Genomic DNA, 21,861 nt, shown 5'->3' with positions numbered 1-21,861 from the left:
CGGGTCCAAGTGGCGGGCTGTGTAGTAGGCGCAGGGTTGGCACGCTGGCGGCTGGTCCCGCACCTGAGAGAGGGAGCAAACCCACAGTGCTGGAAGGCAGCGCTGGGGGCGGGCAGGATCGAGGTCCGGGGATCTGGGATAAATTTTCTTTAGTTCATCAGTGAAGGGAACCATTGACGTCCTTCCAACTCAAACTCATTACTGCAAGCAAGTTTGTCATTAGCTACCAAAAGACTTTAACAGAAATGTTGGGGTTTTCCCTGAAAATTATCCTTATAGGAAAGTTTCAAATGTCTGCCTTACTCACTGTGGCTGAAATCATCCTCTGAACACAAATAACAGCCCTGTGTAAAGATACTGCTAATTCATCTTCTTTCATATCAGACTGGCCTTGGAATTCTGCACGGTACATTTCCTCCCTAGCAAACTGGTTGGGACTTGTTCTTTCTCAACTTATATCTCAAGTTACTTTTCCAGTCCAGCAAGGCTGCTTTGAATATAGATCTTATTTTGTAAAGGTCTGACACCCTTTCATGAGCATGTCAATTCCCCTAACTAATAAACTCCTTGCTCTGTTATCTAAAAGTCATCAACAAAATGAGTTATCTACATAGAAACTTTCATTTCTTAAGGGAAACCTGAACCTCTGCCCTGATTCTATAGAGTTCCATTACACTTTATTCTTCAATTGCTTTGAGTAATATGGGATGAAGGAAACACTAGGGGGTTGGTTTGGAATGGTATAATTGATGACTTAAAAAACATACTCAAGTATTTTGAAAGAGTTAATAAACAATCTGTCTTCTGACCATGGACCCCTCAGAGATCTACTCTTTCCTTGCTCCAACCACTTCCTTCCAAAGAAAATAGCTAAAGGAATAGTTTACTCACAGGTTCTGGGTCAAATGATTCTTTGGTTTTGAAGAACTTAAGAATAACAAATATTTTTCCCTATATCAAGTAACTGCTGGCCCTCAGTTGAACCCTTACTTCCATCTGCAATTCTTCAGACCCTGAACATTGTTGGATGTGTATTCCCTGTATGTTATTTGTTCTTGATGCTATCTTATGGTTTTTCTTTAACCAAATAAGTCACTCTACCAGCACAAATAGTTCCCAGGGAAATGGTTCATGGCAAGCATTTGTGGGGAGTGCTGACAATCTCCAAAGAAGTTGTTTTGCTTAGTACCCACATTGGAATCCATTTACTGGAACCTATCAGAACATTCCACAGTCACTGTGGACAAACTACCAATAAAGTTGGAACATGATGGCAGTAGAAAATGCCATTAAAGTTGGATTTTTGACTTTGTACTTCAGAAGTGAGATCTACAAAGGTGCCCAATTATCTCTAAGGCATCTGTCAGGCTTGCTGAGATGTATGGAGAGCTGTCTCAGCCTTAAGCTTCCTGATGATTAGCCTGGAATAGGTGTGGAAGACGCTCTTACAGATCTCACACAATGAGTACCAGGCCGCTAATGACATTGCTTTTCACAGCTAATTAACCAAGGCACGTGCTGCTTTCCCACAAACAGAGAATGAACCATTCTGAATTGTCTGGCTGAGAAGCTACACTATACAATCTTTGAAAACAATTGCTGCTAGTAGTTGCTGCTGGTATACAGTGGGTGAACATGCCTTCATTCACTTGACTTAGGTTCAATTCCTGGTCGAGTGCATGTGATCATATGGTCCCCCAAGCACCACCAGGAATAATTCCTGAGTGCAGAGCTAAGAGTAACCCCTGAGTATCAGTAGATGTGATCCAAAATCAAGTCACGGTCCCAGTCCTCCCGTTGTTCATCGATTTGCTCGAGCAGGCCCAGTAACGTCTCCATTGTGAGACTTAATTGTTACTGTGTTTGGCATATCCAATACATCACGGGGAGCTTGCCAGGCTTTGCCGAGCAGGTGAGATACTCTTGGTAGCTTGCCAGGCTCTTCGAGAGGGGCGGAGGAATCGAACTCCGGTCGGCCAAGTTGGCTACATGCAAGGCAAACGCCTTACCCGCTGTGCTGTCGCTCCAGCCCATTCAAAATCAAAAAACTATTTTTTTAAAGTTAAGACAAAGTGTCAATATGCCAAAAAGACATAAGCATACACAACACACGTAATTCTCTCAAGTGCTCGCTCACTCGCTCTCTTTTCCCCACACATTCTCTCTTTCAATTTTGTTCACAAATATTAGATATTCATCTCTAGGTTCCACACACATTCTTTCATTCATGACAAAGCACGAATAAATATCAGAGACCAAATCTGAGATCTGGATAGATTGAAGTGGAAATTGAAGTCTTAGTAGTTATTCTAACAGAAACACACCCTTGCATGGTTTCCTTCTAGGGCTTTTTAATATTTACCAGTCTGGGATAATTTGCTCGCCAAATATAAAACTGTATTCAAACTAATTTAAGTAAGGAAGTGATGGCCAGACCTGTAGCTAGGCTATAGAGCACTTACCATACAAGCGTGGTTCAATTCCCAGTACCACAAACAAACAAAAAGTAACCCTATTTGTTAATTTCATGATCTTCTCTTTGATAATCTGTATTTAGTCTGTGCTGTTAGGTTTGTTGAGTTTTCTCCATTTGACCTCACTCACCAATATCCATCCTGCATGCTCTGTTTGATGCTCCAGAGGACCCCTTTTTTGTTGCTTCCAGTTGGTTGAGCCAATTGGAAATATTATCAGGAAATCAAAGAATGAGAATAGAATAAGATCAGGATATTGCACACTCCTTCCCAATCTTGACTCCTATAGCACAATCATTGAAATTGTTTTATTTGAACCGTATGAGTTAAATTTTACTTCTTGCCTAATGCATTAGAACTTCCAATGCCTACTTTGGTTAGTTCAGACTTTCTTCAACCACATTTGCTGTTTAATTCTGTATGTGAAAACCCAGCTAACCAACATTTTCTTTGGAAACCTATTCTTACTCATCAAAACTTGATCGCAGTTAATTTTCTGGTATTTTAGCATTATTAGTAATTAGTAATTCTCTCCCATTCATTTGAAACATCGTACAATTTGTTTTATAAGTAATATAGATACTTATTCATCATCTTCAACCTATTACCATGGTCAACACTGCATTTGGGGTCTTATAGTATTCTCCGTACACCAAGTCTCAGAGGGCCAAGCTCAAATAATTTCTTGTTCATTATTATATCCACATAACTAAGTCCAGTGCCTGGCACATGAAGGCAGTGAATAAATATGTGTCTACAAGAACAGAAAGGAAGAATAGGAAAAGAAGAAAGAGGAGAGAGAGGAAAAGGAGAGAAAAGATAAGAAGGGGAAATTGTTTGAACCCTGGGATTTTATCTGTTCTAGAAAAATTTAGCCATTGAAATGTGGTTGATAAGAGCTAATAGTAAGTGAACACCTGCTATATTCTATAACTGCATTTTATCATATCACCTCATTTAACTTGGTAACAACCCTACACATTAAATACTATTTTTAACTACATGTAAACAATAAATAAAATGAGGCACCAAGATGCTAGAGACTTAGGGCTCTAGTGAGAGTCAAGTAGGTAGGGCATTTATCTTACTAACCCAGGTTTGATTGCCAAACATCCCACATAGTTCCCTGAGGCAGTTAGGAGTGACTCCTGAGTCAGACCCAGGAATAATCCCTGAGCCCTACAGGGTTACTCAGCTTTGAATCCTGCTCCATGCAGTGGTTGTATGAGGCATCTTCAGACTTGTCAAAGAAGTTTGTTTGATTTTCGTGTGTGTGTGTGTGTGTGTGTGTGTGTGTGTGTGAGTGTGTGTCTGATGTTAAAGTAAGACAAAGCACATGATTTACAGAAGTCATCAACGATGACATTTCTTGATCAGGGCTGTTTAGCATTTCCTATCCTTGACGAACAGAAATATTTTTCGCTTTACTTTTTTCTTTTTTATTAAAGAATTGTGATTCACAAAGTTATGATAATTGAGTTTTAGGCATATAATATTTTATTTTTTTAATCTAGGAGTATTCCTACTTATTCAGCCATTGATTAGGCTGATTGAATTGGGCATGAACTCCACCTTACTTTTTTTTCTTTTTATAAATTTATTTATTGAATCACCATGAGAGCAGTTACAAAGCTTTCGGATTTAAGTCTTGGTCATACAATGATGAAACACCTGTCCCTTCACCAGTGCCCATTTTCCACCACCATAACCCCCAGTATACCCCCCATCCCAGACCTTCCCCCTACCTGTGGGGCAGATGATTTCCACATTACTCTCTCTCTACTTTGATTACATTCAATATTTTGACACCAGACCCACCATTATTATTTGGAATTTTACCCCAACACTCAGATCTGCTGAAAAGTCAACCGTAGACAATTTGTTTTCAGTTGCTGATTATGAATAATATATGATGTAGTGTGGCCACTACTGTGGCCGCACAATTTTAGAATTCCGAAATTTTAACAATTGAATCTGGAGGGATTTCTGCTAAAATCTACTGGGTTCCAAGATTTTTTCCTGAGACTCTGGGATCATGGCTATTAAGCAGCTTGATCAAGAGCCAGAGAGGCCGTTTGTGGGCAGCAACTCAGGGTCTCACTGGGCATGGAGGAAAGGGACGGCCCCACCCCATCCCACAAGTCCCCCGAGTGTCTCGTCACTGCGGGCCCAAACCTGACTGTCCAATGGCCTCTGGAGGATAGCGGCCACAAGCCACCAGGGAGAGTAGACAAGGCATGAAACCTGTTCCCACCTGGGGTAGCCCAGCACTGTTAACCTACTGCAGAGACCAGACGCATTTCTGCCAAAAGCTGCTGGGTTCTGAGATTTGTTTCTGAGTCTCTTGGGTCAGGGCCGTTAAGCAGCTTGATCAGGAGTCAGAGAGGTCTTTTGTGGGAGGCGACTCGGGGTCTCGTTGGGGCAGGAAGGAAAGGACCAGCTCTACCCCCATCCCATGAGGCCCTGCATGTCTCGTCACTGCAGGCCCAAATCTGACTGTCCAATGGCCTCTGAAGGATGGCAACCACTGAGCCACCAAGGGAGAGCAGGCGAGGGACAGCACCCTTCCCCCCCCCCCCCCCAGGGTAGCCCAGAGCCAGTAACCTACTGCAGGGACCAGATGCATTTCTGCCAAAAGCTGCTGGGTATCGAGATTTGTTTCTTAGTCTCTGGGATCATGGCCATTAAGCAGCTTGATCGCGAGCCAGAGAGGCTATTCATGGGTGGTGACTCAGGGTCTCCTTAGAGCGGAAAGGAAAGGGCCAGCTCCACCCCCATCCCGTGAGGCCCTGCATGTCTTGGGCCCATCTTGTGAGGCTCCGCATATCTGTCACTGAGGGCCCAAACCTGACTGTCCAATGACCTCTGGAGGATGGTGGCCACCGAGCCGCCAAGGGGAACAGGACAAGGCACAAAACCTATCCCGACCTGGGGTGGCCTGGCACCGTTAACCTACTGCGGGGACCAGAGGCATTTCTGCCAAAAGCTGCTGGGTTCCAAGATTTGTTTTTGAATCTGTGGGATAATGGCCATTAAGCAGTTTGATCAGGAACCAGAGAGGCCTTGTCTCCAATTTTATAGCTGAGCCAGAGGTGGTTTGTGGGTGTGTCTCCCACATACCTAACTTTTGGCCATTTACTTTCTTGGTGAACTTGGCCCCAAGTTGTTGGGGTCTGGCCAAAGGCACAGCAGCAATTTTGGGGTATCTAGAAGTCTGAAGGCACCATCAGGCTGCTGATCACTCACCTCACAGGTACAGATTGACCTGCTGATAGCACCATACCCCCAGGCATATAATATTTTAACACCAATCCCACCGCCAGTATCAATTTCCCTCCACCATTGTTCCTGTATTCCCTCCCCATCCCAACTCCCACCCCATTCAACCTGACAGGAAAATTACAGAGTTTCAGTGGTTGCAGCTTAGATCTCATGTTTTCAGTGTTCTTGAGTCTGTGCTTTGGACATATGGCTCTACCACTCACCATACCACTGATATAACTGAAGCCCTAGTGCCTAAAATAGAAATATTTTCTAAACAAGTGAAACAATAGGTTTCTGTGAAACCCCATGCAAATAAAATGTAATTTTTCTTCTCTTCTAATTTCAAGGCCAAAGATACTTCCCATGTCTAAAACGAAGAACTTCTCTGTGAAACTGGTACTTACTTCCTCTCCAGAAAGTAGTCTTCTGGACTCTGTTGTTTTAGTTCTTTCTACCTGAGTAATTAGAATATCCAGGAAATCTGTATATTTATTCCATGACTCTAGAATCTGAACCCCCAATTATGGCATTGAAACAAAATCTTGTTTTTTATTATTTTATTGAACCACCATGAGATAGTTGAAAGCTTTCATGTTTGGGTTACAATCGCACAATGATCAAACACCCATCCCTCCATCAGTGCATATTCCCCACCACCAATATTCCCGTTATACCCCCCCTTCCCCACCCTTCCCCTGCCTCCATGGCCCACAATATTCCCCATACTCTCCCTTTACTTTTGGGCATTGTGGCTTGCAATACAGATACTGAGAGGTTATCATGTTTGGTCCTTTACTTTCAGCACACACCTCCCATCCCGACCAATTCCTCCAGCCATCATTTTCTTAGTGATCCTTTCTCTATTCCAGCTGCATTCTCCTCTCCACTCATAAATCAGGCTTCCATCTATGGAGCAATCTTCCTGGCCCTTATATCTACTGTCCTTGGGTGTCAGCCTCATGTTATGTTATTTTATACTCCACAAATGAGAGCAGTCTTTCTATGTCTGTCCCTCTATTTCTGACTCATTTCACTTAGCATGATACTCTCCATGTCTATCCATTTATAAGCAACTTTCATTACTTCATCTCTCCTAACAGCTGCATAATATTTCAATGTGTAGAGGTACCAAAGTTTCTTTAACAGTCTGTTCTAGGGCACTTGGATTGTGAAACAGAATCTTAATGGGAGAGATTTCCAAGATACCAATTCACTTTATAGATGAGCAACAGTTGCTTTTGAATAGTAGTGTCTTTTATTTTGTGATGAACCTTATAGGAGTTAGTACTTAGCCTTTTTTCTTAATCAATTGTGTAAGGGACCAGTAATCGATCTGCTTAGCATTTCATTATTTCTAAATTGAATTTGAAGAAGAGGAAAACATGGCCCTATCCATAGAGTCCTGATTCCTGGCTCCCTGGCTTGAGCTTAAATGTTGCCTAGTCCCTGCACTCATTTGTGGAATATATAATAACATAAGAGGAGACTGACACCCAAGGACAGTAGACACAAGGGCCAGGAATACTGCCCCATAGTTGGAAGCCTGCCTCATGAGCTGGGGGGAGAAGGCAGCTGGAATAGAGAAGGGATCACTAAATCAACGGCGGTTAGAGGGATCGCTCGGGATGGGAGATATGTGCTGAAAGTAGATGATAACCTCTCAGGGTCTGTATTGCAAACCATAATTCCCAAAAGTAGAGAGTATGGGGGAAATTGTCTGCCATGGAGGCAGGGAGAGGGTTGGAAATGGGGGGGGGGGGGATATACTGAGGACATTGATGGTGGAGAATGTGCACTGGTGGAGGGATGGGTGTTTGGTCATTGTATGATTGAAACTCAAACGTGAAAGCTTGTAACTGTATCTCAGGGCAAGTCAATAAAAAAAGGTTAAAAAAAAAAAAGGTGCCTAGTCCTCTCACCCATACAGACTAGCCCAGAAAAATCGCTTATCTTTCCCCTAAAAGAACATCCACAAATCTTTAAAGAGGCTCATTTTTTTTCTTTCTTTTCAGCTGCTAATGAGAATACAAAGGTGGGAAATGTAACAAACTTCAATGACTTTTTCAGAATAAAGTGGCACAATCCTCAAGAGATTTCACTGACACCTTGATTTCACCTCAACTTAAATACCATCTGCCCTCAGAGCTTCAGAGGCAGGCGCCCAGCAGATGCTACAGATATTATCTCACCAGCTTTATATCACCTTGCCCTTCAATACCCAAGGCCACCACCAGTGTCACCTTCCCTCCTCCAATGTCCCCAGGTTCCCTCCCATCCCCAACCTGCTTCCCTAACAGGCACAACTTTGTGTTTGATCACCTTAGCTTGGGACCCATGATTAAAGCATTGTTGACTCAGGTTTAGATATGTACTTGTACCTTACCTCTATATCACCAGTGTGCCCAGGGTCCCTGACTACTGTCCTGTTACTTCCCTTTCGCCTCTTCTTTTGATTTCATCATTTTATTTTCTTTCTCGTGTCTATAATCTAGGGCCAAGGTAATCCTGATACTCCCTCCACTTTGATATCTTGCATGCTCCTTCCCTGCTATTATTCTGAGATCATCCAGTATTTGTTCTTTCCTCTGACTTACTTCACTTAACCTGATATCCTCTAGTTTCATCCAAGTCTCAGCGAATTTCCTGATTACATGATTCCTTGAGCTGCATATCATTCATTATGTGTAGCAAACCTTCTTTATCCACTCATCTGTTGGACACCTAGGAATAATTCTGATCTCTATTTGACACTTGGGGAATTTCCCAGGGTCACACAATAGAGAGTAGAAAAGATAAGAATTTATATTCAACCCTGTTTCCACCTTGTCATCCCCCTCACCATTCAGTGATGCCTGCCAATTCTGGGGCAGTTCTGGATTTCACATATAAGGCTCTGGTGCTGCCCTGACATTCTGACTCTGACATACTACCTCCCTTCAGGTGCTGCAAGGAGCCGCTACGTGTTTCTATGCTTTCATTGGCTTTGACATCATTGCCACCACTGGAGAGGAAGCCAAGAACCCAAACACATCCATCCCTTATGCGATCACTGCCTCCCTGGTCATCTGCCTGACAGCATATGTATCTGTAAGTAACAAAACCTTAAATCATGACTCTGAAATTGGGTTCCTGGATTATGTTTGTGCGTGTGTGTGTGTGTGTGTGTGTGTGTGTGTGTGTGTGTGTGTGTGTGTTGCTCCCTGGTCCCCACCCACTGGTGACTCCAAACTGGAGCTGGGAGAAGCTCCAGATCTTTGCTTCAGCTATGGCCACAGATATTTTCACATACTGCCCCCAGCCCCACAACACTCTGCACAGACCGATGATTTCCACCACAGCTCAGAGGAGGAGACACGAAGAATGGGCTGCTGTCCAGGGAGCTCAGATCATAGGCTGGCAGTAACGGGTGGGTGTGCGAGCAGAGGCATTGTGGCCTCTGTGCCTCCTCCTCAATGCTCTTCTGTCTTCTGGGAGCTTCCCGGCAGCAAGAGGCTGGGCTACCCCAGAACGGGAAGAGACAACACTTTGTCCTCTGGAGTTGCTCTTCCCCTTCAATCTCCAAGGAGGGGGGAGGGCTCGATTCCATTCCATTGTTGCTTCCTCTTTTTCTCTCTGCTCAAACTCACCCTTTTCTGACTGACAATCCTCAGAGGAGAGATTCCATTGCCTACCAGGCATCCATGGGTGTGCTGATTTTACCGCCACCTGGACACACACATACTCGAGTTTCATCTTCTTCCTCCTGCCCTGCTTAGCCCTGAAGGTTGCAGGGGCTGCTGCCTCTTCCTCTTCCTCCCTAATCCTTCCCACTCATGCAGGGGACTCTTGGAGTACACAGTAAAGCTACTGATGGTAGTTTACTCCTCAAAATAGTTGTTTTTTTTTAAATATAAACTACAGGTGCCTCTTTTGCAGACCACAACACCCAAAAGGAGAGAGATAACAAAAGGGAATGCCCTGCCACAGAGGCAGGATGGGATGGGGGGATGGGGGGTGGGAGGGATACTGGGACCCATGGTGGTGGGAAATGGGCACTGGTGGAGGGATGGGTATTTGATCATTGTATAATTGAAACCCAAGCACAAAAATTTGTAAGTCTACAACTGTACCTCATGGTGTTTCACTAATAAAAATTATTTAAAAAAAAAACTACAGGTGAGGCTGGAACAATAGCACAGTGGGTAGGGCATTTGCCTTGCACACGGCCAACCCGGGCCCAATTCCCAGCATCTCATCTGGTCCCCTGAGCACCACCAGGAGTAATTCCTGAGTGTATGAGCCAGGAGTAACCCCTGTGCATCGCTGGGTGTGACCCAAAAATAAAATATATATATATATATGTATATATAAACTACAGGGTGCTCTACCTATTTATCAACTCTTTACCCATTCCACTCTGCATAGGTAGGAGACTCCAGTTGAAATGTTGTAAGAATCATTAGTTCCACTCTTCTCCAACCCAGACCACCCCAACCCACATTGGGACTTTAACATCTTCCAGGAAAGTCATGAGCTACCCTCCATCTCTAGGTGCTCATGACTTTCCTGGAAGATGTTTGTTTCTGAGCATTAGGCAAAGATGTGATCTAGAATTGTCTCACTCTCCCTTTAAGGCTATAAACTCACTTCATGATACCAGGATTGGCCTTTACAAGCCAGGAGTGTTATAAGAGGAGGGAGACCCAAGCTGGTCATAGAATGTGCTATTCCACTTCTCAGAACCAATTTTTAAGCAAGAGCTCTAGTGGCATTTCTTATACACAAAAGGACACAGGACCTGGGAGTCCCAAGTGAGTCTTTCTTAAGCAAAGCTATTGAATGCCATTTTGATGTCATAGTTTGTTGGTCTACCGCATTCCTAAGAGTGAATTACAGAGAGAAAGTGGAACTATTAATCTTCATAATTGGATGCAGACACTTATCTTTGGAGTTCTGATTCATCTCTTGTCTTGGGGTAGAAAGAAGTACATATAAGATCATATCAGACACTGAAAATATAGAAGAAATTAAAATCTAAGCATGGAATGTGGTTCAATGGTAAAGTGCATGCCTTGCATGCATGAGATATGGGTTTGATCAGGCATCAAGAAAAAAATTAATGAGTCTTAGATAAGAGGACTGGAGTATTTGACTTGCATATGGGAGGTCTTGAGTTTGATCCCTGCCACCACATACCCCGCCATCACCATTGGGCATGGCCTTGGTGGGCCCTATCACTGCCAGCCTGAACAGTACTGCATTGTTGGGCCTGAGAACTGAACCATCAGGCCCACACAGAGAGGCTGAATCTTGCTGGGAGTACCCTCTCCGCTCCTGAGCATAGCTGGGGAAGCCAAAAATATTTCCTGTCAGACCTTGGCTCCTGTGTATTTGTCTACTGCTCCCATTTTAACTGTAATGTAGTTCTGCTTTTGTAAGACTGAATACCTGCCATCTTAGTCCTCCCATCTGAAAGGGCCTCAGAGTGATATTAAAGTCTATCTGGTTTATTTGACCAAACTCTTACCTGGGGAGAATTGAATCCTAGAGTTTCTGGACCCAAATAACTGAAAGTAAAGGCACATACCATGAAGTGGCAGATTCCAAGACGACACAGGCCTCTGACTGCAGGTACAGATACATTTCCTCTCCTGGGAGGAGGCATCCAGTGGGATCTTAGATGACTTCAACAGATCATGATCCTAACTCTTGTTTCAACAGGTGAGCATGATCCTCACTCTAATGGTGCCATACTATGCGATTGACACGGAATCCCCACTCATGGAGATGTTTGTGGTCCATGGCTTCTATGCTGCAAAATTCGTAGTGGCCATTGGTTCTGTGGCAGGGCTGACTGTCAGCTTACTGGGCTCCCTCTTTCCAATGCCAAGAGTCATTTACGCCATGGCTGGTGATGGGCTTCTTTTCAGGTAAGGACTCACTGTGGTCAGCCTCCTTCTTTTGGTGTGAGCATCTGAAAAGAGCAAAGGCCCTTAATCAGATCTGTTTGTCTCTAGGACCCTCACTGCCGTGTTCCTCAAATTGCTCCCTCCCCTCCTGTTTGATATTGTGTCTACCTTTATGAAGACAGTAGGTGCCAAATTGGTGACCTCTAGAGGGAAGAACCCAGAAGAAGGACATTTTGGGCCTGCCCTCACGTTGGGGTTCATAACTGCCTTTCTCCCCTTAATTCCTCTGAATTAGATCAAGTTCAAAGCTACACAGAGAAGATAAGACTCACCTAAATAACGTCTAATAATCGTAACTGCAGTTGCTACCATTTGGGAAGCATCTGTGCAATTATATTGTATATTTTGTACACAGTATCCTAAAGGTTCTAGATGAGTGTTCTCAGATAGGTTTAAAAAATGACTCAAGTTCCCTAACTGCTAAGGAGGCTAGGATTTTAACCTGATATAGCCTAGTGTTTAAATTTTAACCCTGTCACCTGATTGACCCTTCAGTCCTCACCTACTTTGACTGAGAGTGGCTGCCTACCAAACTGCAGTGGGTAACTCCTTACCTGAGTTCCCAGCACACTCTCTGAGAGGCTTGCATGGAAAGCATTCTTCCAGTGCAACAAGTAAGGAGTAAGCCGTGGAGAACCAAGCACCACGTTGTTCTCGTAAGTGCAGAGGGATCCAGTTAAGACTTTATCTCTGTTAATAGCTGTCATCGTTTTCAATACCTTCTTGTAATATGCCCCAAAGTTATCAGTGGGTCAGAACTTCTAAAGAGATCACTTAACTTAAAATCACTTAACTTCCCATTAGTCGTCGATTTGCTTGAGTGGGCACCAGTAATGCCTCCATTTGTCCCTGTCGCGTGCTAGTGTAGCCCAGAGCGTTCTAAAGAGATGGGCAGATGGAAAAGAGGCTGGTGATGATGGGCTATGAAACTAATCCGTTAATGAACGCTCTTCTCGGGCCTCTCTCCAGATTCCTGGCTCATGTGAGCTCCTTCACAGAAACACCTGTGGTGGCCTGCATTGTGTCAGGGTTCCTGGCAGCTCTCCTGTCACTATTGGTCAGCCTGAGAGACCTCATAGAAATGATGTCCATTGGCACACTCCTCGCTTACACCTTGGTCTCTGTCTGTGTCTTGCTCCTACGATACCAGCCAGAGAGTGACATTGATGGTTTTGTCAAGTTCTTGTCTGAGGAGCACACAAAGAAGAAGGAAGGCATTCTGGCTGACTGTGAAAAGGATGTGTGTTCCCCTGTGAGTGAAGAAGAGTTTTCTGGCCCAGCCACCAACACCTGTGGGGCCAAGAACTTGCCATCCTTGGGAGACAACGAGATGCTCATAGGAAAGTCAGACAAGTCCACCTACAATGTCAATCACCCCAACTATGGCACTGTGGACATGACCACAGGCATAGAAGCTGATGAATCGGAAAACATCTATCTCATCAAGTTAAAGAAGTTGATTGGGCCCCGTTACTACACCATGAGGATCCGGCTGGGCCTTCCAGGCAAAATGGACCGGCCCACCGCTGCTACTGGGCACACGGTGACCATCTGCGTGCTCCTGCTCTTCATCCTCATGTTCATCTTCTGCTCCTTCATCATCTTTGGTTCCGACTACATCTCAAAGCAGAGCTGGTGGGCCATCCTTCTGGTTGTTCTGATGGTGCTGCTGATCAGCGCCCTGGTGTTTGTGATCCTGCAGCAGCCAGAGAACCCCAAGAAGCTGCCCTACATGGCCCCCTGCCTCCCTTTCGTGCCCGCCTTTGCCATGCTGGTGAACATCTATCTCATGCTAAAGCTCTCCACCATCACATGGATCCGGTTTGCAGTCTGGTGCTTTGTGGGTAAGCGACTTCCTTTGGAGCCTTGGGAGTTCCTGGGAAAGGCCTTCTACAGGCTTATCCCCAAATTACCTTTTAGCTGGTCCAGCCGTCTCCATTCTGAGAGAAAGCTGACCGATTCTATAAACTGCTGCTTTCTGCAGTAGAATCAATACAGTCCGTGGTGCTCTTTCTCCCTGTTAGAGATGCCGACACTGGTTCTGAAGAATGATGCTGATCAATCCACTTCATTAAATTACTACTGAGGGGCTGGAGCAATAGCACAGCGGGTAGGGCATTTGCCTTGCATGCGGCCGACCCAGGTTCGATTCCCAGCATCCCACATGGTCCCCTGAGCACCGCCAGGGGTAATTCCTGAGTGCAGAGCCAGGAGTAACCCCTGTGCATCGCCAGGTGTGACCCAAAAAATCAAATAAAAAAATTATTTGAAAAAAAATTACTACTGAATGCTCTTCTTATAGGTAAGGAGTTCACATTAGCTAAATCCAGACTGAAAATAAGAGGAAAAAATAACAGTAAAAGTGAGAGTGGTGAAGTTTTATCGGATTTCTATCTTAGAAACTAAAAATTAATCTTGAAATTTTGTTTATCTTACATTCTTATACTCTTTAAATAGTGGCCATGCCCCTAATTTTCACCTTCGTATGTGTGTATATATATGTTTGTGTGCATGTTGCCAGAAATTAAACCCAAAGCTTCACACATACAAAGCATATATTTCACCACGGAATGATATCCCAAGTTCCTAATATTTTTTAATGAGCAGAGTATGAAATAAGTGTGGATTTTTTAGCATAATTTTTTCTGACACAGTTGCATTGCGGCACCATTTAACATCCCTCACTTCATACCGCTTTTGTAAAATACTTAAATGTTTGGTTTTTTACCCAAGTCTGTCTTGACATTTGATATTCCAATCCTTCTCTTGGAAAGTACATATCATGCCATCATCCTCTGTAGGTTTTCTCTTTGGTTAATAGCTAATATGATTCTCTGAGGAGTCTAGAGTCTTTTGCTAAATTCAATATCACTCCCTTCAAGATGTACCATACATTTTCTAAGATCCCTAATTTTCCTTTGTGACCAATTTACATTATATTTGCACGATGGTTTTGCAAATATTTGCTGACAAGTACTGATGTATATGAGGTTGCTGGGGTTGGTGCTTGTGATGACTTAAGAGGGTATTTAAGTGAAGAGTTATTTTTAATTTTTTGTCATGAATATTTCATTTTACTTTATTTTTTTACTTAATTGCAGTGAAATAGACAGTAACAAAGTTGTTCATGATTGGGTTTCGGGCATATAATGTAGTCACTAATCAATGTAGTTCTCTATACAACTGGTAAACTTTGGGCTCTGTGATAATAAATACTAAGTGAAAGAGGATCTTTATGTATTTTAAATAGGAAAGTGATAAAAAAAATAAGAAAACCTGTCTTATGAAAGGCGGTAAATCAACTAATCTGAGGCAGGTGGATTAGCAGTCCACCCACTTCTTGAACACAGATAAACAGGCGTTTAACTTGTATGGTCTATGCCTGGAATGCTTTAGGTGCTTTATAAATACATTCAATGATGAGAAAAACCAAAACGTCTTGTCATAATACCCGGGAAGGAATTTGAAAAGGTGGAATTTGAAGTGAACCTATAGGAAAACTGTCCTCTGAGGAAAAGGAATACATCTTCCAGCAAGTTCTTTATTTCTTTCCGCAGTTCTCTGCCTTCCAGTTAACATATTGTCCCAATTTTCACTACTTTTTAATAGGCCCTCTCTGACTTGATGAAATTTTAACCATAAAATTATTTGTTCACAGTATCTTCACTCTGAACATTTTTTTAATTAGGAAAACTTTATTTATTTATTTTTTAATTTTTTATTTTTATTAGTGGAACATCATGAGGTACACTTGTAGATTTACAAATTTTTGTGCTTGGGTTTCGATTATACAATGATCAAGTACCCATCCCTCCACCAGTGCCCATTTTCCACCACCATGGATCCGAGTATCCCTCCCACCCCCATCTCCCCCATCCCACCCTGCCTCTGTGGCAGGGCATTCCCTTTTGTTCTCTCTCTCCTTTTGGGTGTTGTGGTCTGCAAAAGAGGCATTGAGTGGCAATCATGTTCCGCTCTGAACATTTTTCCACTGGAATATGGTAACCAGCGGGAAGATTCTACAATAATAGTGGTGACTAAAGGAGGAAGAAAGATTTTAGTCAGGTATCTGTGGAATTAATGAAGGCCTAGACATATGTACACATATATACACATAGATTTTTTTCATTCCTGGAGTATTAGCTGGTACAATGCTTCCCACAATGGGGTAACTATTCACTGGTAATACTTGGGCTGTCAGAGAATACATAAATGAACTTTCTAAGAGATTATGTATTTATACATTTTCACATGTACTAGAAAAATATATATACACGTATCTAGTAAAATTTTCAAATTTTAGAATTGTAGCAAATTAAAGAAAAAGCATTAGTATTAAAACAGGTCTCATGTGGCCCACAGCAATAATTTTCACCTATATAACATATCAGCCATTATTCCCAGGGCTTCACTTACTTAATCCTGACAACAATCTCCATTTTACAGATGAAGAAATTGAAACCATTGGCTGGGATTACATAGCTAAAATATTGCAGAACCATCTAGAACTGAAGTTCATGGCCACAGTCACCACACTAAATGTATGCTTATTATAGAGGACTGGATAAAGACGCTGCAGTCTATAAATGCAATGGCACTGCACTCTGTCATCAGAACAAGATAAACTCATGCCCTTAGGGACAAAAATGAATGAAATCTGAGGTGATTCTGCTAAGTGAAGTAAGGAAGGAAGTGAAAGACAGTAGTGTCATTCATATGTGGAATATGAATTATTAAATCAAATGAACTGTCAACTAAAACAACAAAATGATCTCCTAGATCCAGTGGAAACTTTAGTGACTACCAGAAGGGAAGGGAAATGGTCCTTTGGGTGGCCTTTGAATTTTGCTGCCTGGGATAGTGAAAATTGCACATTTGTAGCAATGTGAAGCTAATTCAGAATTCTATAGTACTGCTAATCAACAGCTAGACAGTGAAAAAAATAAAAGTAAAAATAAATTTTAAAACAAATAAGAGGAGAAAATAAGGAATTGTATAAACCTGTCTATGAGATTTAGCAGTCATTTAAAACTCTTATCTAGTCACCAAAAATGTATATATTGATTGTCATTTAAAAAGTAATAAGGTGTGTGAACGAAAAACTTAATAAAATTTATGACACACTAACTTCATCTACCACTTCCCGAATCTTCCCAGTCTTGTTTTTAAAGATAAATAAACTGACCCTGAGAAATTCAAAGTCTATAAAAACAATGGATAGTTACTCCCAGAGCTATGTTCTGACAGTCATATCACAGTAGGTAAAATTTACCTTTGTATTCTTTATGAGCATAGATTTTTTTCTCTGCTATTTTTACAATCCCATGTTCAACTCTGGTGCTAATTCTCCTACAAGGGTACCTCTGAGCATAATTTATTTCTTTTTTATTCTCCTTTTATTTCCTTCTGTTGTTGACATTGTCATTGTCACTGCGGTGACTAGGGGTCTGACAGTCTTTTGTGTCTCCGGGGCAGTGCCTCCTGGATTGCATTTGGCATGTGGGCAGTGCTGAGGGTCAGACTTGAGGAATCATGCTAGAAGGCAGATGCTTGAGTACTGAGCCAGCTCCTAGGACCCCAGATCTTCTTCATTGATCAGAATGTTTGATTCCTAGATTGTGAAGAGCAACTTAGCATCAAAGCTGACTGACTTCCTAGACCTACAACCTGTGCAGAAACACAAGGTTTTGTTCGTAGTTTAAATCGCTGCTGTTGGGGCTGGTGCAATAGCACAGTGCATAAGGCGTTTGCCTTGCACGCGGCCGACCCAGGTTCAATTCCCAGCATCCCGTATGGTCCCCTGAGCACTGCCAGGAGTGATTCCTGAGTGCAAAGCCAGGAGTAACCCCTGAGCATCGCCAGGTGTGACCCAAAAAAGGGCAAAAAAAAAATAATAAAATAAAATAAAATAAAGCGCTGCTGCTATCTTCTTGAATTTTTTTTAACTTTAATATTTCCATTTATTGTGCTACCCTGACACCATCTTTTTTTTAAATTTTTATTAGTGAGACACCATGAGGTACAGTTGTAGACTTACAAATTTTGTGCTTGGGTTTCAATTATACAATGATCAACATAGAAAGATTGCATTCTTCTGGGGAACATAAAGGAAAAAATAGGAGACTAACACCCAAGAATGGCCGAGATTAGTACCAGGAATTTTGCTCCATGGCTTGGAGGTCAGCCACACATGCTAGGGGAAAAGGCAGCTCAGAAAGAGAAGGGAGCACCAAATAAAGGGTGTTGGGAGGATCTTCTTGAATTCTTAAGAGATCTTTAACTAGACACTTCATGATTTCATTTTACACAGGATTCTACAAATTACACAGGCCTGTTTTACATGGGCTGCCTTACATGCTGCCTGTTGTTTCTGGAGCACTCAAAGCATCTTGCAAATGTGGTAGAGTGGCAGAAGTCCTGGCTCACCCTTGAAGTCAAACAGCCCCAGCCACAAATCACACATCTAACCACTCCCTGACCTCCACACCTTGCCTTTCAAACTTGGGAAGTTGCCTTAACAGTTTGGAGCCTCAATTTACTTATATGTGCAAATGCAGAAAATTCAATTACCCTCATTCTGGTTGGCGCTGGGGAAGTAAGTAAGAAAATATTGAGGACAACAATACGGAATGTTTCTTTTCTGTTTTCTTTTTAAAATCTAAAATGATTCATTGTCTGTCAACCTAGCTATCACTTGTCCTAGAACAATGTGAACCTATTCGGAGTCAGGCTACCCTCCCAGTTATCAGGCAGGAGAAAATTCCCAAAGCGTCTTTTGTAACCTGTTGATAGCACAGACTTCAAACACCTTCCAGAAACTGCTACTCCCTGGTCTGGAGGATGCTCTTCTGCAGCCCGAGGCTGGCCACACAGAAAGCACAATACCCTGTACTGCATGCTGCCGCTTGGCCATTGTGATCTTTGAAAACTAGCCCCTTCAAATTCACATCTAGATTTCTTCTAGAACACAGATTCTCAGTCTCGTCTGCTCATCAGAACCACCTGAGTTGCCTTAGATTCCTAATCCTATGCCCAGAACTCACCCAACAGAGATTTGATTTTCTGATTCTGCCTAATTTGGCCAAGCAGGAAGAATTTTTTAGAGTTCTTTGTAATTCTAATGCCCAGCCAGATTTACAGTGATTATAGAGCAGTGGTTCTCAAAGTGTGGTCCCAGATCAGCAGTATAGATATCACACGGGAACTAATTAGAAATGTGTAGCTTTGGACCTCATTCCAGACTCCACATCATAATCTTGGAGGGCAATATAGGGTTTGATAAGTGTGCCGGGTAATTTTGAGGCTTGCTTAAGTTTGGAAGCTACCGATCCAGAGAGAACAATAAGAAGATATTATCTAGTGAGACATTTTAAGATATTATCTAGTGAGATATTTTAGTTATTGGGGGGTCGGGGTCTTTTCAAAACAAATGTTTGCATATGTAGAATAGTTATATCACAACCCAAGTTGGTTTATAAATCTCTAATTACCTTATAGAGTAAATAAATACCTCATTTCTAAACTTCTTACCCACACAAATGTCAGATTTTTCTTCTTAACGTTCCTATTCATAGTATAGCTTTCCTGGGAAGAACAGTAGAGATATTTTTAAATGGAGCTTCTTATGAAACATCAGCTACTTTTTGAAAAGAAGATTTACATGGTGAGGCTGAGTCATACCTTGGTAATCTTCTTAGACTCATATTTTTACCCAATCTTCTTGAAGTGAATCTTAATTGCAGCATTTTTGTAACAATGTTTTGCTAAGCTTTTGACCTTCAGAGGAACAGGATTCAGAGTCACAAGGCACAAGTCCCAACAAGATTACCCAGCACTTGTTTCTTTTCTTTCAGACAAGAGAAATAATACAAATAGCAAATGTTGAATAAAATCAACGAAAAATGAGCACAAAGCCTCCTTCACATTCTTTTGCTAAATCTTAGCTTATGCAGTTTTCATAAAAGCATGTCTCCAGGGGTTGGGCAGAGTCTCTGGGAATATGAAACTAGAAGGGACAAATGAAAAGACTCAATAGTGGTATTTTCCAGGACATCTCTCAATATTACTGTTCTTTCTTGGCCCTTATTAGAAATTAATCACCGGTTAGATCACTTCTGCCCTCTTCTCCTCGAGGCTGGCAAATATCCCATGGGAATTTTCCCAATCCCTCTGAGAAAACAAGTTCTTGCCTATAAATTTTGAATGCGGAAATCGATGTGGACGCTGGGCCTCATAAATTCTGCATGAAAACATAAGCATTCCAAAGAGAAGGCACACCTTACACTCTTCACCTGAAATCTTGCTAGAAACTAATTCAAAGCAGCACCTTGTTAAGGAAGAGAGAAAAAAGAAACTGTGTCAGGTCCTGATAGAGCATGTCCCATAGATAGATTTGAAATGTTCTTTGTAGAAAGGGGAGAAAACAATTGGATTCTTCAACCTCAAAGTCATGCTCAAAAGAATAAGCAAAGGCATAATAGCTGTGATGAGGATGGCAGCAGGACCAGCGCCATTCCAAGCAGGAAGCAGCTTGGGTGTGACTACACAGAGTCGATGCTGCCTGCTGGAGGCAGGGCTGTGCTGGACAGAGGAGGGTTCGTGGGGATCAGGGGGGCACAACTCTGTACCCATAGTTGGATGATGACTCCCCTTTTAGATGATAGAAAGAAAGGGAACCATCTCATGTGGAAAGTGCTGACAAGGGTCCTGCAGTAGATACCTGCGACAGACTTGAAGGCTTCAACAACCCTGAACTTTTTGGGATCCTTTCCCTCAACTTGAATTGCAGATTAATCCAAGTTTTTCTTGCGGTTCCACTTTGTTCATTTTCTCTAGGATCTAGTCGCCTTGAACTGCTTCAATGAACCTATCCACCGTCGTGCCCATGAGCATTTAACTGTTTCTAGATTGAGGTTGTTACAATTCGAGCAACTTAGAACATTCTGGCACATACTGTGGGAGGACACATGGACATTTCACTAGGGTTTGGAAGTGGGATTGCTACCTTGGATTACTGAATTCTTTTTTTAATTGGTTTTTATTTATTTAACATTAGTTTTAAATATAAACTTCAGAGGTACAACTTCATTCATCATTATGTATGTACATCGACATATATACGTGCATATATACCTCACCATATCCAGTACCAAAACTAAGTATCATTCACTATTATCAGATTGATTCTCTCTAATCTTTTTTTCTTTTTTTTTAATTCTCCTACATTTTTTAATGTAGGAATATTGCTACTTATTCAGCCACTGATTAGGCTGATTGAATTGGGCATGAACTTCACTGAACCTTTTTCCTTACCCTTAAGTAACCAGCTTACACTTCTGAGTCTAAAAATAATTTGTATGTGTTTCTGAGTTTGCTTTAATTTAGATTCCACATCTGAGTGGAACGACACAGAATTTGTCTTTCATTCCCCGACTTGGTTCACTTGGCTTGGATTATTGGTTTCTTTGATGTTCTCTAACAAGATCTCATTCTGTCTAGCAGCCATTATACCACTAAAAAAGAAAAATACCTAGCACCATTTTGCAGATGGAAAATTGAGGCATAAATCTCCCTTGTGTTAACTCGGTTGCTGGGTCAAGGAGAGAGCCTCCCCTGCCTCTGTTCCCTCCTAATCCTGCTCTTCCTGCCACGCCATTTTACATAAACCTTATTGTTATTACAACCAACAGGGATTTTGGTGGTGTTCTTTTAAATAGTCAGGAAGAGTGGGAGTTGGTATGGATTGCAGTGGGTGGAGAAAAGACCTCCTCACTGCCTTCTGATCTTCATTTCTGCAACTGGCAAATGTCTGTTTTGGAAAGTTGATCCCAGCGTAGTGAAAATAAAAGTCTCTGGGCATAACAAAGTGGCTCAGTTATCTGCAGTGGGCAGGACTTCCTGCTGGAAAGTGCACCCCAGGAAGGTACAACTCCACCCAGCCTGAGGTCAGGTATCCACCTCCCTTCTCTGAGCATGAAGCTGCCCTCTGAGGCCAGAAAATTCCCCCAAGGACTAGAGAAATCAAGGTCCTTCTTCTCAACCTTTCCATGCCCACATGGTTGGAACGTTGCAATCAGGATCTACCTCTGGGTCATTTAGTCTCTCTTCAGAGTTGAGTTTTTGTCCCGGATTTTCTTTCCTAGGATCCAAGAGTCCCACCCCACTCCTTCTGCTTC

General features: G+C 42.4%; 1 protein-coding gene across 2 annotated transcripts in view; it reads left to right on the top strand.

Annotated features, from left to right (window-relative positions):
* SLC7A14 (solute carrier family 7 member 14) overlaps positions 1 to 21,861 on the top strand; it is a 139,800-nt gene that overhangs the window by 110,590 nt on the left and 7,349 nt on the right. For both annotated transcript variants that reach the window (XM_056110619.1, XM_056110620.1), the window contains exons 5-7: positions 8,679 to 8,825; positions 11,439 to 11,647; positions 12,656 to 13,530. In XM_056110619.1, coding sequence (XP_055966594.1) covers positions 8,679 to 8,825; positions 11,439 to 11,647; positions 12,656 to 13,530 — 1,231 coding nt within the window. The remainder of the gene's footprint in view (positions 1 to 8,678; positions 8,826 to 11,438; positions 11,648 to 12,655; positions 13,531 to 21,861) is intronic.

The sequence above is a fragment of the Sorex fumeus genome, unplaced genomic scaffold (genome assembly GCF_029834395.1).
Source record: "Sorex fumeus unplaced genomic scaffold, SorFum_2.1 ptg000010l, whole genome shotgun sequence".
Taxonomy (NCBI): Eukaryota; Metazoa; Chordata; class Mammalia; order Eulipotyphla; family Soricidae; genus Sorex; species Sorex fumeus.
This window is presented reverse-complemented; position numbering and strand designations above follow the sequence as displayed.